Source organism: Hoplias malabaricus, chromosome 5, assembly GCF_029633855.1.
Source record: "Hoplias malabaricus isolate fHopMal1 chromosome 5, fHopMal1.hap1, whole genome shotgun sequence".
NCBI classification, from domain to species: Eukaryota; Metazoa; Chordata; class Actinopteri; order Characiformes; family Erythrinidae; genus Hoplias; species Hoplias malabaricus.
In genome coordinates, this window is record NC_089804.1 from 27,141,161 (window position 1) to 27,154,916 (window position 13,756).

The 13,756-nt window shown below is 41.3% G+C and overlaps 1 protein-coding gene across 2 annotated transcripts in view; it reads left to right on the forward strand.

Annotated features, from left to right (window-relative positions):
* The window catches only part of arhgef10la (Rho guanine nucleotide exchange factor (GEF) 10-like a), a 192,596-nt gene that overhangs the window by 149,224 nt on the left and 29,616 nt on the right, over nucleotides 1-13,756 (forward strand). For both annotated transcript variants that reach the window (XM_066670557.1, XM_066670558.1), the window contains one exon: nucleotides 8,643-8,729. In XM_066670557.1, the coding sequence (XP_066526654.1) occupies nucleotides 8,643-8,729 (87 nt within the window). The remainder of the gene's footprint in view (nucleotides 1-8,642; nucleotides 8,730-13,756) is intronic.

The window sequence follows — 13,756 nt, forward strand, 5'->3', positions numbered from 1 at the left end:
TATGGACTGCTGCCCTTGGGGGAAGTGGGTGGGTCGAATCCCTTGTAGGGCACTGGGTCATGGGGACCGGCAGCTGGGAAACCGGCCTCTCCCTGCATCAACAAATCTCTCTTTAATTAGCTCTCACCTGGCCAGGCCCTCGCTGCTTCCCCAGCTGCACCGCCGGCGCTCCATCAAATCTCACCTCCATTTACTCACCTGCTTTTCCCTCCTCAGGGTTGTTTCTGCTGCTGAAAGACTAGCAGATGGACTCTGGGGATGGGGAAATAGTGACCCTCCCCCAAAAGGCCAAAATCAACTCTCTGGAATGGAGCATCATGTTGACATGTAAATAGCGTCCAACTCCATGGCTCAAGTCTCTGACTGTGCATTCTGATGGGTTTTACTGGCAGCATTGTGTCTCCAAGGCTCTTTTGGCCTTGATTATGCACCTCCGCACCTCGGTAAGTTTCCCATACAATGCGGCGCTTTCCGTGCATACGTTCCAACAATCGCTGAAGCCCGTTTAAGAGTCAAAGTGTTGGGTCAATGCAATAGAATATAAATGCAAGGAAGTAGCGCTGTACCGCCACAGGCCGAGGGACTGCAGGCGCATCAGATCTTGTGAGGCATTTGCAATTCTACATGGCCAGGGTGGGAACAGATAACATTTATTATGGCTGAGCTTGATTCAAAGGAGCAATAGCAGAAATGTAGAATGCATTTGGTGGAGATGGGATTTTACACACAGTAGCTTCTACGCTGTAAAACATTTCACCTGTTTCAAAAAAAAATTTGAGTTCACAAACTGCCTTAACATTTTATGTTAAATCGAATTAGTCTATTAGACTGTTTATTTCAACTCATGACTAAGTCTAGTTTGGCTTTGAAGTTAATTCTGCAAGTTGATTTGACTTTAAATTGCTTGCTGTTTCAGTTTAACTACTTACATTGAAAATCATGCAGTTAGCGTAGGTATTTAAGTAAAAAAAAAAAGTATTTGGTTTCTGAGTTTACCAAAGCCCCGCCCATAGCCATAACTCACAAGTTCAAGTTCATTTCACTCCTTCAAATTTCCTCTTCATTGATGTATATGAAAAACATGGGTTGAAAGGCTGAAAACCCCAGTTGAAATTACAAAACTTTATTTGATAAGTTAACGTAAATGTCAAAAAGATGTTGTCATGACTTATTGCTTCTTAATCTTCATAGAAAATCATAGCTTCATCAATTAACTGCACTTGCACTCAGGTTTTACAACATCAACTGACTTCTCTAAGGTTATGGCTGAATTCAATTAAATACACACCAAGGTTCAAGTGTTTAATACTTTTTGCTTTTGTATAACTGTTACACAGTTGTTATTTATTCTGAGGAATTTGGTCTTAATACGTCCTTCAGGAAATCTCAACAAGCCCCTCAGGGACGTCTCCTAGTTTCCTTTGACTCATTTAAGAGCTATCAATAAATGCCTAGCACAAAATGTTCTCCCTTCATCTGATAGCAGGGGTACACCAGCGTGATCCATCAAAGCCTCACAGTGTAACCCTGCTGCTTTCTCAGAGAGGAAGAACAAGTGTTATACAGTGAACGATCACTGGATTAGGAACACCTACCTTGTGTCTTCATTCACTGTCTATTTTATCAGCTCCACCGACCACACAGGAGCATTTTGTAGTTCCACAATTATAGACTGTAGTCCACCTGTTTCTCTGCATACTTACTTATTGTGCTCTTCAATGGTCAGGACCACTCTATAGCAGGTATAATTTGAGTGATAGATTGTGGAGTAGGTCGAGACCACAAGAGTGGTTGTGGATTCTTAGTATATCTTGGGCTGATATGAGTGGATCAGACACAGCGATGCTGCTCGAGTTTTTTAACACTGTGCCCACTCGCTCTCCACTCTGTTAGACATTCGTACCTCATTGGTCCGACTTGCAGATTTAAAGTCGGAGACAGTAGCTCTTTTCTTTTTAAACTCCAGTAGCACTGCTGTGCCTGATCCACTCGCTACAAGGCAGGTGTTCCCAAGAGTTATGAGCCCATGAATCTGCAAAAACACACAAACTGAGCATGTTCAACCCTGGCTAGCAATTGGGTGGGAGACCTTCAAGGGCGGCTACAGGAAGTGGTGTTGGTGGGGCCAATAGGGGATGCTCCATTGTACTGACCAAATGGCACCGTCCTCCTTCAGATGAGACAAAAGACAGAGGTCTGGACTCAGCGATTGTAAAAGATCCCTGCACATATCTTTGAAAGGAGTCGGAGTGTTATAGCGATGTCCTACTAGATCCCCCACTGTGGTCAATTGTGGCCTCCTAATCATCCCCATCTTCAAATAAATTTGCTCAATCATTCCCACTCGTCTTCTCATCTTTATCTAAAGACTATCTATGGTCAGATTGGCTGCTTTCGAATTGTCCAGGTAGGTGCTGCACATTGGTGGTGATTGAGGCAACTGCCGAATGTACCACAGCAGAATGTAAAGCAATTTAGGAATCTAGAAATGTGATATGTAAGTGTAGCTATAGTTAATTCATTCTTACATAGTATTTAATGTCTTATACTCATTATGTGTACTCAGGTACATAGGAATAGCTCATATTTAATTATTATTATGGAAATAAATTATGATTTTTCAGTAACAGCAATTTGGGATTTTTTTTTTTTTTTTTTATGAATATGGCATAAGAACTTCAGTGTCTTTCAAATACAGTCACAGCTCCATACACTGTAGTGTACATTTCTTTAAAGAAATGATTTCAGCCAAAATATTAAAGCTCCCTCTTTTCCTCTACTCCATCTGTTGCTCTTTTTTCCCTATTTCTTTAGTTTTTTTCCCCTCCTATTCCGTGACCCATGCTTTCAGTTTTCAGAGTTGGCAAAATGGCCCCATCACCTTTGCCATGTCCAAGGAGGCATCTGGACAATTTAAAAGCTATAAAGCAGGCTTCCAGATACAAAAATCTTCTGGATACATTTTCAAAACACCAGGTTTCATGCTCTTTAACACGTCTTCTTTGGTTTTAATGAAAAAAGTTGTTTTGTCTACAAAGCGAGTCCCAAATGGATGCTATTGATCATGGAGCTTGATTTTTCCGCTCACTCTCAAAGTTGAAAGCTTGTTTTTATGAGTAAAGGAGAAATTTGGTTGTCTTGAAAAGTGTGTATCGTTGTTAGGCGTCCCACATTCTCTATATCAGCTGTAGCATTAAAACAAATTGTTCGGGTGCACTCTGTAGTTCCAATTACAGACTGTAGCCATCTGTTAGTCTGTATTCTCTGTTCTTCAGTGGTCAGGACTAGTGCTGGGTAAGATGACTGCAAATCAGTGTCACAAATAATTGAATTGTCTTCACTAAAGCCAAATCGCGTCCAAAAGGCATTGTTCTTTGTTGGATCACCGAGTTTGCCTTTGTGTTTATGTTCTCCTCCTTGTTGCCTCCATGTGGCAGATTGAATGGGGCAGAATCGCATGACTACATGCACCACATTTGCAGTAGTATGGCTTTAAGGGGATGGTACATGAACAAACAGTGGGGTAGAATTATCAAATAAAAAGCATGAACAGAATTAAATGAAAAAAATACATAATCGACATAAGCAAGATTATATTAATGATAAATTCAGAATGTCAATTTAATTTAATCTGTGTCAGGACCCCCACTGGACCTAGCATTATTTGGATAGTGGATCATTCTCAACAATGCAGTGACACAGACACAGTGATAGCAAGGTCTCTATGCCTTGGGAATCTTTTTTCAAGCAAGACCTCAGCTATAACAGAGAAGATTTCTTAATGAGCATGATGCTGAGAGCTACAAAATACAACCAGGGGAGGTGTGTTTCTGTTGTTTTGTTTCTTGCTGCCTGCTATTGGTTTTGAAACACAGGCATTTGAAAAAGAAAAATAAATAAATAAATAAATAAAAACAACAACACATTGTGGCTTGGAGATTGATTCAAGCATTAGAGCTCCTCCATCACTATATAACCATCGCACCTCGGTAGCAGGTCTAGTGGGACGCCTTTGGAGAACCCCGAATACATTTGTTGGAGGTGAGGTGGGGGGGACTCATATATGGGAGTCCACATTGAAGGCGCAGGGGACTCTAGATTGAGTAGATATCCAGGTAGTGGCAGTTCACTGGAGACTGGAGTCCCCCCCTCCCACAATAAAAACAAAAGCAATCTCCACCTGAGAAGATTGCCTCTGCGCTCTCTGGGGCGACTTGGACAGCTGTGGGCCCGAGTCCCTGGGTTCCATGAAAAGGGAACCACCTACCGCCTGCAGGCCGCCATATGCGCTCTTGTTACGACTGCCGTTTAATTACCAATTAAACATAGCTGTCCTTAGGTTTCGGGAAAGATGAGGATGAGATAAAATAACTAAACAACCAGACAGACAGCAAGACAGAATGCGCTGGACGAGTGAGAATTGATGATGAAGGAAAAACGAAGGGGAGTCGGCACTGTGCTTGGACAGATGGGGCCGAGGCAGTCATCTGGCCGGCGTTATTTTCGTCTTGTTTGTATTAGGATTCCCAAGCATTCTGGTTTGGGAGAGGCCTATGAGTGTGTGTGTGTGTGTGTGTGTATGTGTGTGTGTATGTTGAGGGGTGGGTGATAGATGTAATAAATTACCAGTGATTGATGCTCACTTTTCTCAGTGGCAGCATTAAATGGCATTAAAGCTTCATAGATACCAGCCTCCCCTCTCACACCCCACCCACCCCTGTGCAATTACGTGTGCCGTCTGCCACTTTGCTCAGTCTGCATTCTCTCGTGAAATATAACCAGGAAAACACAGTTTGTGGGCTGTGGAGAAGCTAAAAACAGTCCAGGCCAATATCACAGACTCCCATAAAATGACCCGATACATAAACTGCCTGAAACTCCGCTTCCGACTGTCGTTGTTATTTTATTTTGTTTATTTATTTATACGCTTGTTTATTTATTTATAATCCAGGACCAGTTTACCACTTTGCCATACCATGTAATACCTCTTCTCTGCTTTCCTTTTGCATATTATTAAAACAAGGACATCTGGGACATTCCCAACCATCCATTTGGGATCAAGAGGGGAAAGAGACCTTTGTTTATTTACATTCCATTAGGTACAAGCAACTACTTTTCTTTGATGAGCCATAACTAAAATGACCTCCATGTTTATCAGCTTCACTGAGTGTATAGTTGCAGTTTTTAGTTCTACAATCTGCATTTTAACCGAGTGGAATGCTCTGATCCACTTGTAGCATAGCAACAGACACCAACACACCACCACCGTGTCATTGTCGCTGCAGCGCTAAGAATGATCCACCTCCCAAATCACACCTGCTCTGTAGTGGTCTATAGAGTTGGACAGTGTTTTTAATGTTATGGCTGATCTGTGTGTATAGGTCTCCTCACAAATATGCTGGCCTTTTAAGACCTAGTTCTATCTTCAGAGTGTAATAAATAAGAGCTTTCACTTTTGTGAGCGAGAGGAAGATTCAGACTCGTGGTCAGTAACATTTTGGAATCATTTGGGAATCATTATGTAAAAACGACCAGTTCATTAAAATCAAAGAATACACAGAAAAGAGGATGGTGCCACGTGTTTTTAAACAAATCCAGAAGATATTCATTTGTGAGAATGTGCTTTTTTATTTTTTTTTGGCTTCGATTACGCAGATGCCTTCTTGGACATGGCCAAAGTGCCCATGCCCTGACGCCCACTCGGAAAACTGAGATCACAGGTCTTGGAACGAGGGATGGACAACATTTTCAAAAAAGGGAAAAAAAAAAGAACAACATCAAGCAAGAAAACTTCAAAAACAACGTTCGGAGTTCAACAGCTCATTTTCCCTCCAAACAAACCAAGCGGCTGCATTTTCAGCGTCCGGCAGGGGTTTGTCCGTGAATGGCGCACTTATGGGGTGAGGGGGCATGATATTTCTGTAGGTGGCACAGCAGGGAGGGGAGGGGAGGGAAAGGGGGCAGCGCAGACAGCCATTTCAGAGCTCTGCTCTCCAAAACTCTCCACTCAGCCGTTGTGAAAGCCTTGCAGGCCCGCCATTATCACCACCTCCTACTCAAACTGCCTTCGCCGTGTTGGCTCCTCTACAGCTCTCTCGTTGCGCTCGAAAATTAGACTGAGCCCAACACGTGCAACCGGAGCTCGTTTTTAAATTTGGCTTCGTCTGAATAGAACTGTTTGCTCACAAAGACTGGGTTTGCCTATGGGAGGGTATTCTTAGCCCTGTGTGCAGACCGATATAGGCTAGCATGATGCCAAACCACGCAGATCCAGCACAAGCATGGATGCCATTTAGAGCCACTTAGCTTTAGAAAGTAAATGGTCATGTTGTATGTATTAGTCATTTGGAGCGGGGTCCTCAGGGCACACCAGAAGGTCCAGATTAAACTGAGTTAAGAGCAGTCACAAGGACTGCTTTAAGGATCATTCATTTACATTACACCACATATTTAAGACTAAGTAGCAATGGGCACCTGGAAAAAAAAGCAGATATCAGATGTAAAAAGCTATTTATCTGAGGAGTAAAAATAAATCACTAAATTTAGAATAAAATGTAATAATAAAATAACATTTGTAAAATTTACAGTAAATAGTAGGGGTGGGACTTGATTAAAAACATTAATCAAATTAATTAGAAGCTTTGTAATTAATTAATGGAAATTAATCACATTTTAATCACATTTCAATATTTAGCACGAGAAATATTGATTTAAGTTTGGTTGATGAATGGATCAACGAACATAAGCTTAAATTTAAAATCTTGTTTATTTTCCCACGGGTCTACTACCAGTGAATTGGTCAATTTGTCTGACGTGGACTTTGACATTTTGTTTCTGAATGTGAACCCAGACATGTGGTCGAGTGTCGACACTGTTTGCAGTAAAGTAATCCCTCTCTACTTTCGCGGTTCATCTTTCGCGGATTCTCTACTTCGCGTTTTTTTCAAGGGGGCTTTTTTATACAGTACATGTATTGTTCATGTCCAAATTTACTTACGCTAAATCACAGCTTAGGAATCACTCTATTACAGAAACTGGTAGGGTTCGGGTGGGTTGTTGACAGTAACAGGCAGGGTTTTAAAAGTCCAAATACTCGTTAAATACATAAAAAAATATCTTCCCTCTACTTCGCAGAAATTCGTTTTTTGCAGGTGGTCTTGAAACGCATTCCTCGCGAAAAACGAGGGATCACTCTACTGTTAACATTACTGATCTGCGCGCTAGCCTCAATATGTTTTGCGTTGAGCTGGTAACGAACAGTGGAAGTGCTCCTGTGATAAGCAAACTCCTTCCTGCATAAAGTGCAAATAACAACATTTTTGTTGTATTTAAATTTCCCATCCATCAGCGTAGTCTCTTCTGTCATCTCCATCATGTTCATCACATTGTGCATCGTTATAATTTGTACGCCTGGAACTCATGCACTGAAAAACTTTCCATGGTGCAAAGTGCGATTAAAATGCGTTACATTTTTTATTTCGTTATTTTCCCCGTAATTAATTAATCGAAATTAACGCGTTGAAGTCCCACCCCTAGTAAATAGTGATTTTCTATGTGTTGCTTTAACCCTTTCCAAATCTCTTCTTGTGACAGTCTAGTATGATTTGAGGTTGTCATCCAATACCTAGTTTTATCTATTAATAATACTTTATTATCTTAAATCAAGTGTGTTGTTGATTTACCAAATTCATATGATCAAGGATAATATCTAGAGCCACATTTGTTCTTCACTCGCTCACAACACAGCTACTAAATTTGGGTGATTTTTTTTTTCATTTCACTGTTTATTTATTTATTTATTGTTGTTTTCTATTTTATTTAAATGCCATTTATACAAATATAACACTTGCTAAACAGATAAATGATTAATAAATAAATTTGGATTTGTTTATTTATTTATTTATTTATGTATGTATTTATTTATTTAAGCCATGTCTGAGTTTGAATTGCCCATACTGCAGAAGTGCCTGTACTTTTTAAAAGATATGTTTGTTTTTAGATTTTGGAACATTCCTGTGAGGTTTTGAGAGCATTGGTTTGGTCAGGAATTGCCCTGATTCTAAGAAGTTAGTTTGTTCTAAGCCCTGTGCTGTAGGAGACATGGTTTGATTACTCTGGTGTAGAAAGGATCTAGGCGTATGTCATTTATGAACATTGTTACTGACGTAGCTTATGAGAAAAAATGAAAACTAATCATTAATTCATTGATATTCTGTCAATGCTGTTCCGTGCCTCTCAGAATGGTGGTAGGTCTGGAGCCCACCTGGAATCATAGGGCATCACACCCTCTCACAGTGGTTAACACTGAATTTTCTTTTTGAGATAATGTTTGAGTTTTCATTTTCTTTTAATCCAGTAAAAAAAATAATTAAAAACATAAAAAAAAAAAAGTTAGAGAAATCCAGGTATCCCCAGACTTTTGATGGGCAGAGTGTACTGTTTTCTTCCCAGCTGGGCCAATTGAGCAGGCATGTGTTTGATTGTGCAGTGCCTGGTGTAAGAACACTCTCAGACATGTTGGTTTTATCTGAATCCAATATGAAATCACTTGTGCGATGAGTTTGGAAAATGTATTATTGGACGGATTAAGGTATGACCTACTTTGATTATAATTAAACATAGATTTTTCTTTTTTCTTCTAGCTGGATGCTGCTCTGCACAACCCAGTCCAGTGTGCTCTGCTGGGCTTCTCTGCAGCGAGTACTTCCCTCCCCCAAGGCTACCTCTGGGTGAGTAAAAAGAAAACATCTTCCCTGATGTACTCCATATATCCAATAAACACACTGACACACACAGTTGAGTCTTAAAACTGTAGTTTTCCACTTTTCCTCGAATGCAGCTGATCAGCCGTGGCCCGTTTGTTGTCTGAAGGTCACATGTTTATTTTAGACTGGAATTACAATGCTGAAGTGTGCATGGAAAATTACGCCACACCCTTTAGCAATGTGAAAACTGCATGCATAAATCATCACAATGCTCAGGGCATGAAAACCATGTAAAGTTGTTAAGAATTCTCAAACAGACTTTCTTGGGTTGTGTTGTTTCTGATCTGTGGCCTAGTGTTATCTACAAGGACTGACGAGTGTACAAACTGTACATTGCTATATGATTGTTAAGTCTATAGTATAAACTCTGAAACAACATAATCAAATCTAGGCAAACAGTGGACACATCAGTAAATGGTGGGCTAAACATCTCCTAAATAGCAACTTTACAGGAGAAGGAATCACCTTTCTTGGCTTTCAGTTGAAGTCAATATAAAAAGATTGTAAGTAATTAAGTCATTGCGGAGCTTTTCAATTGGTCAAATCATATTTCAAATGAAGTAGACTACATGTTTTTCATTGGACAGAGATGAGTTGTTCAAAGATTTTCAAAATAATACCTATGCTTCTAGAATTAGCAGCCCAGATTTAGCCCACTTAGAATTTATATGGTATGAGATCTTGCAATTTCTAATTATTTAATGTTCACTATGTGTGCTGCTTCTGTTGCCTCTAATTTTGTAATCTTAACAGTAGGCTGAGTTTCAGGCTAGATTAGGTTTAAACTTACGGTTACGGTTAGAGCTACAGGGCTAGGGTTAAGGTTATGGTTAGGGCTACAGGGCTAGGGTTAAGGTTATGGTTAGGGCTACAGGGCTAGGGACAAGGTTATGGTTAGGGCTACAGGGCTACATATCTGCCCAAAATGCGTGGCCATACAGTTCAGGTAAAGGAGGTGAGCAGACAAGATACATGTGCTTACATTCCCACATCAGGTTAAAAAAGAGTAGGTTCCAGGACAGGACTTGCCGGTCGGTATTACACTATACTACCCTGGATCCAAGGTCCATATTTGATTACTTCTGCACAAGACTACAGTTACAAGGTACAGATCAGAGGCGATTGCTCTAAGACTGCAAGGGAAGCTCAGCTTCTCCTAAAATGTAAAAAAAATAAGTGATCAAATATATTCTGTTGTGTGTACATGTCATTGAATAAATATGCAGTACAACATGCTCGACTTTTGTTCAGAATCAGGTTCTTATCACTGGTAAAGACCTGGCTTTCCTCTCAATCATTCCCTTCACAGTGCTTTAAACAGTGAGAACGCTGAGCGTCCACAGAGTTCAATAGCGAAGCAGCGAAGTGCAGCGAAACGAGACGAGTGATTGGATAAATGCTGGGCTTTGTCCCGCCCATCGGACGCTCAGCATCTCTGGGGGTCTATGGGGCAGTGGGCTGGCCTCGGCTGGCCCGGACGCTCAGCTTCTGCATGATGATTGGATGATCTGTCTGAGGCTGAATCCCTTTTTGATTGACAGCGAAATGAGTGAATCAGCAACCCTTTGGTGTAGAGATCCGTGGGAGCATTAAATTTTCATTCTGAGTTGAACCGGAGACTTTCTAAGTCCTCTTAACGGCATTTTCTTTGTTAAAAACGACTAGCGACAAATTGAGCTTCTATTTCTGGTGGGCTTTTTGTAGCTGCTTGTGTTTGGAGACTGACTTCTATCACTCTTTCTGACTTCTTTCTCAGTTTCTGTCCAGCGGGTGCTGCTGAGCCCCTCCACCGTCACAAAGCACTCACAGGCGGACACACTTCACATGGGCCAAGGCCGTTTACACAGCCTAGCTCTGCTGGCCATTAAGAGGACACTAGTCAAGTCCCTGGAAAAGACGCCTTGTTGGTACGACAGGGTCACAGATCATTTTCTTAAAAAGGAACGGAGGGTAGAATTTACGTATAAATAAACCGACACATTTTAGGATGTAGGCCGAAATTGAGCTTCCCCTCCTTGAAAGACCAGCATCCGCCACTGGTACAGATCATTGGCACAGTAGAGTTTGCAAACCCTTTCTCAAATTCAGAGGTTCAAGAAGCAAAGAGTCTCTTAGTAGCCACAGCAGAGAGACATTGATAAGAGGCGGAGTCAGGATAGAACTGGGGCATGGCTGAACCATTGCCTGGGTTATAAGGTTCAGTCCAGGTTCTTACGAGGTATTTACAATGAAAAACGTGCACATTACAGTGTACAGTGTATGATACATGAGGCATTAATTTGAGGTCTCTTTGGCCACTACTGGCCTCAAGTCAATCCCACCTTCCAATAAAGTTGTTTTAATCATAGCTTCTCGTCTCCTTTCTACATAATAGCCAATGTATGGTGAGGTTACTGCCTCTGATTGGCTGCGGTGGCATCATCAGATGGATGCTGCGTTATTTTGTTGGGGACTGGGGCATCTCCCTAATGTGCCAGTGATTGTAAAGCACTTAAGGGGGTCTAGAAATGTGCTGTGAAGTGTAGGAATAATTCCCCTTACATCATTTGTTCATGAAAGTAGTGCGAGGAAATCTATTACAGGTTTGATAGCATTAAGAACTTGTGCGATTATATTCATCTCAGGGTTTCCATCAGCGAGAATGCCTATTCATGATGACGGTGCCTCAAATCCCGTCGATTCGGACAAGGATGCGCATAGAGGTGGATCTGAAATATTAGACTCTGTGTTTTATAACCCAGCTGCAACATAAATCGCTTTTCCAACTTTCATACCCTCTTCTTTCCCTTCCTTCTGGCGCAGTGAGCAGATGATTGTGTAATCCTCCCCAAAGCAGGTGGACCAATCCAATTGGAGCCCTCTTAGACGCAATAGGATGCCCTTCTCTGTATCTTTGCGTTAATTGTTTTTGGGGATATTATAAAGAGCAGCGGGGGTAGACTCTGGACTGGATCTGTGAGATATGGCGGGGGATTTGGAGGGAAATGATATAAGGAGGGATTAAACTGGTGTTCTGCTTCCTCTTTCTCTTTCGCATTCATATCCAGCTTGAATATTGCGCCGCTAAATACGAGCCTCCGGGTCAAAATCTGTTCGAACGATTTCGATGGACTTGCTGAAGCTTACAGGGATATCTGCTCAAGGCCCAGTGCAAGCCATTTAGAATGAGTAATACTGTGCTTTATAGCCGTGCGCTTCACTTTACTGCTGTTTCAATGCATATTTAATGGCGGAGGAATGGTATGTATATTTCCCATATACTTTTGTCCCATATATTGAATGCTGGCTCCATTACAGATTCCCTGGCACAGACTACACATGCTGACTGTTGCCAGATAATCATTTAATAACATGAAATATAATAAAGTGATATGAATTTATATAAGGTTGGACAATTACCAGTTTATTACATATGTAATACACATGTGTTATTATATATCTGTACTACAATGGAACCACTTTTAGAAGGATTCACCAATCTGTTCCCATGGACAGCCTAATCTAATCTTCTGGGAGTACCGTTGGAACATTGCTGTGTGGATATGGTTGCATTCCGAACATCAGGGAGCTCAGATACTGATGCTGGAAGATTAGTTCTGGATCCCAAATACCATTTCATCACGTTCCAAACATACTGGATGGCGGAAAAATGATTATAGACTGTTATAAGACCAATATAAAGCACTATAAGTATTTTAGAGTTTACTTCTCTGTAACTGCAGTTCATCTTCTGAGCCCATCCAAGCCCCTTAGGTGGCGGTAGGTGTCATTTTCCACCATTTTCAGACCTGTCAGATAAACTGTGGAAGTACAGAGTGGATGACAGTCATTTGCCACCTCTGAACTCTGTTATTCACCGATAGACAAATGCACTGGTCTCCACTCCGACGTTAGGCCGAGGCTTTCACCACAACATTGAGGGATGACGCTAATCACAACACACAAGATGAGCTCCTGGGATTTTCTCTCCTGGCTTTGATCACATTAATGACATTGTTTATTATCAGTCTAAGCCAGTGAGGCAGGCTCTGTTCTCTCTCTCTCTCTCTCTCTCTCTCTCTCTCTCTCACTGCTTATGCTCCTTTTGCCTCTCTCTCTCTGCTTATGTTCTTTTTGCCTCTCTCTCTCTTTATTTATATATATATATATATATATATATCCTCCATCTATCTCTACCTCTTTTTTCTTTTTCTCTCACTATATTTCTCTTTTAACACATCTCTTTTTATCTGTCTCTCTCCTTCCCTTCCATTTTCATATTCCTCTCTCTCCTTCCTCTTTACTCCTCTCCATTCATCTCCTGCTGTCCACCTGACTTTTGTTTTATTTCCTTATCTGTTTACACTCTCTCTCCTGCCCCCCCCCCCCCTCTCTCTCTCTCTCTCTCTCTCTAGCGCAGATACTAATTATAATATTGATTTTACTAGCGTACAACACCTTGCCTCTGGTGAGATAAGTGGTTTGTATCTCAACAACCACCCCCCTGCACCCCCACCCCTCCCACCCGCAAAACCTCCAATCCCCCCCAAACACACAGCTTTGTTCATTGATCAGTTGACAGTGAAGTAGCTGGGTGTTTACCGGAGCACTCATTTGTTTGACTGTAGTTCTTTTTCACTCTTAGATCTCCTGAGATGTTGTTGTTTTTGTTATGCTAATTAAATATACTCCACAATAAGGCTACGCTAATTAATGATAGCATTGCGATTAAAGGCGCAGTGTGTTAGTGGTATCTAGGGGTGAGGATGCAGATCGCTACCAAGTAAATACCACCTCCCCCAACCCTTTTCCGAACGGCTGCTTCTCTGTGAAATGTGGAAGGCCCTGTGTAAAGTCAGTGTTTTGTTTTTCCGTTCTGAGCTAATGTAGAAATATGGAAATGCAACATGACATCGACTATAGGGATCAAGAGCTCGTTGTAATCTAATGAGAACACAGTGTAGCTCTGTGATTCCATACTAATGCAAACATGGTTATGTTTACTCTTATAT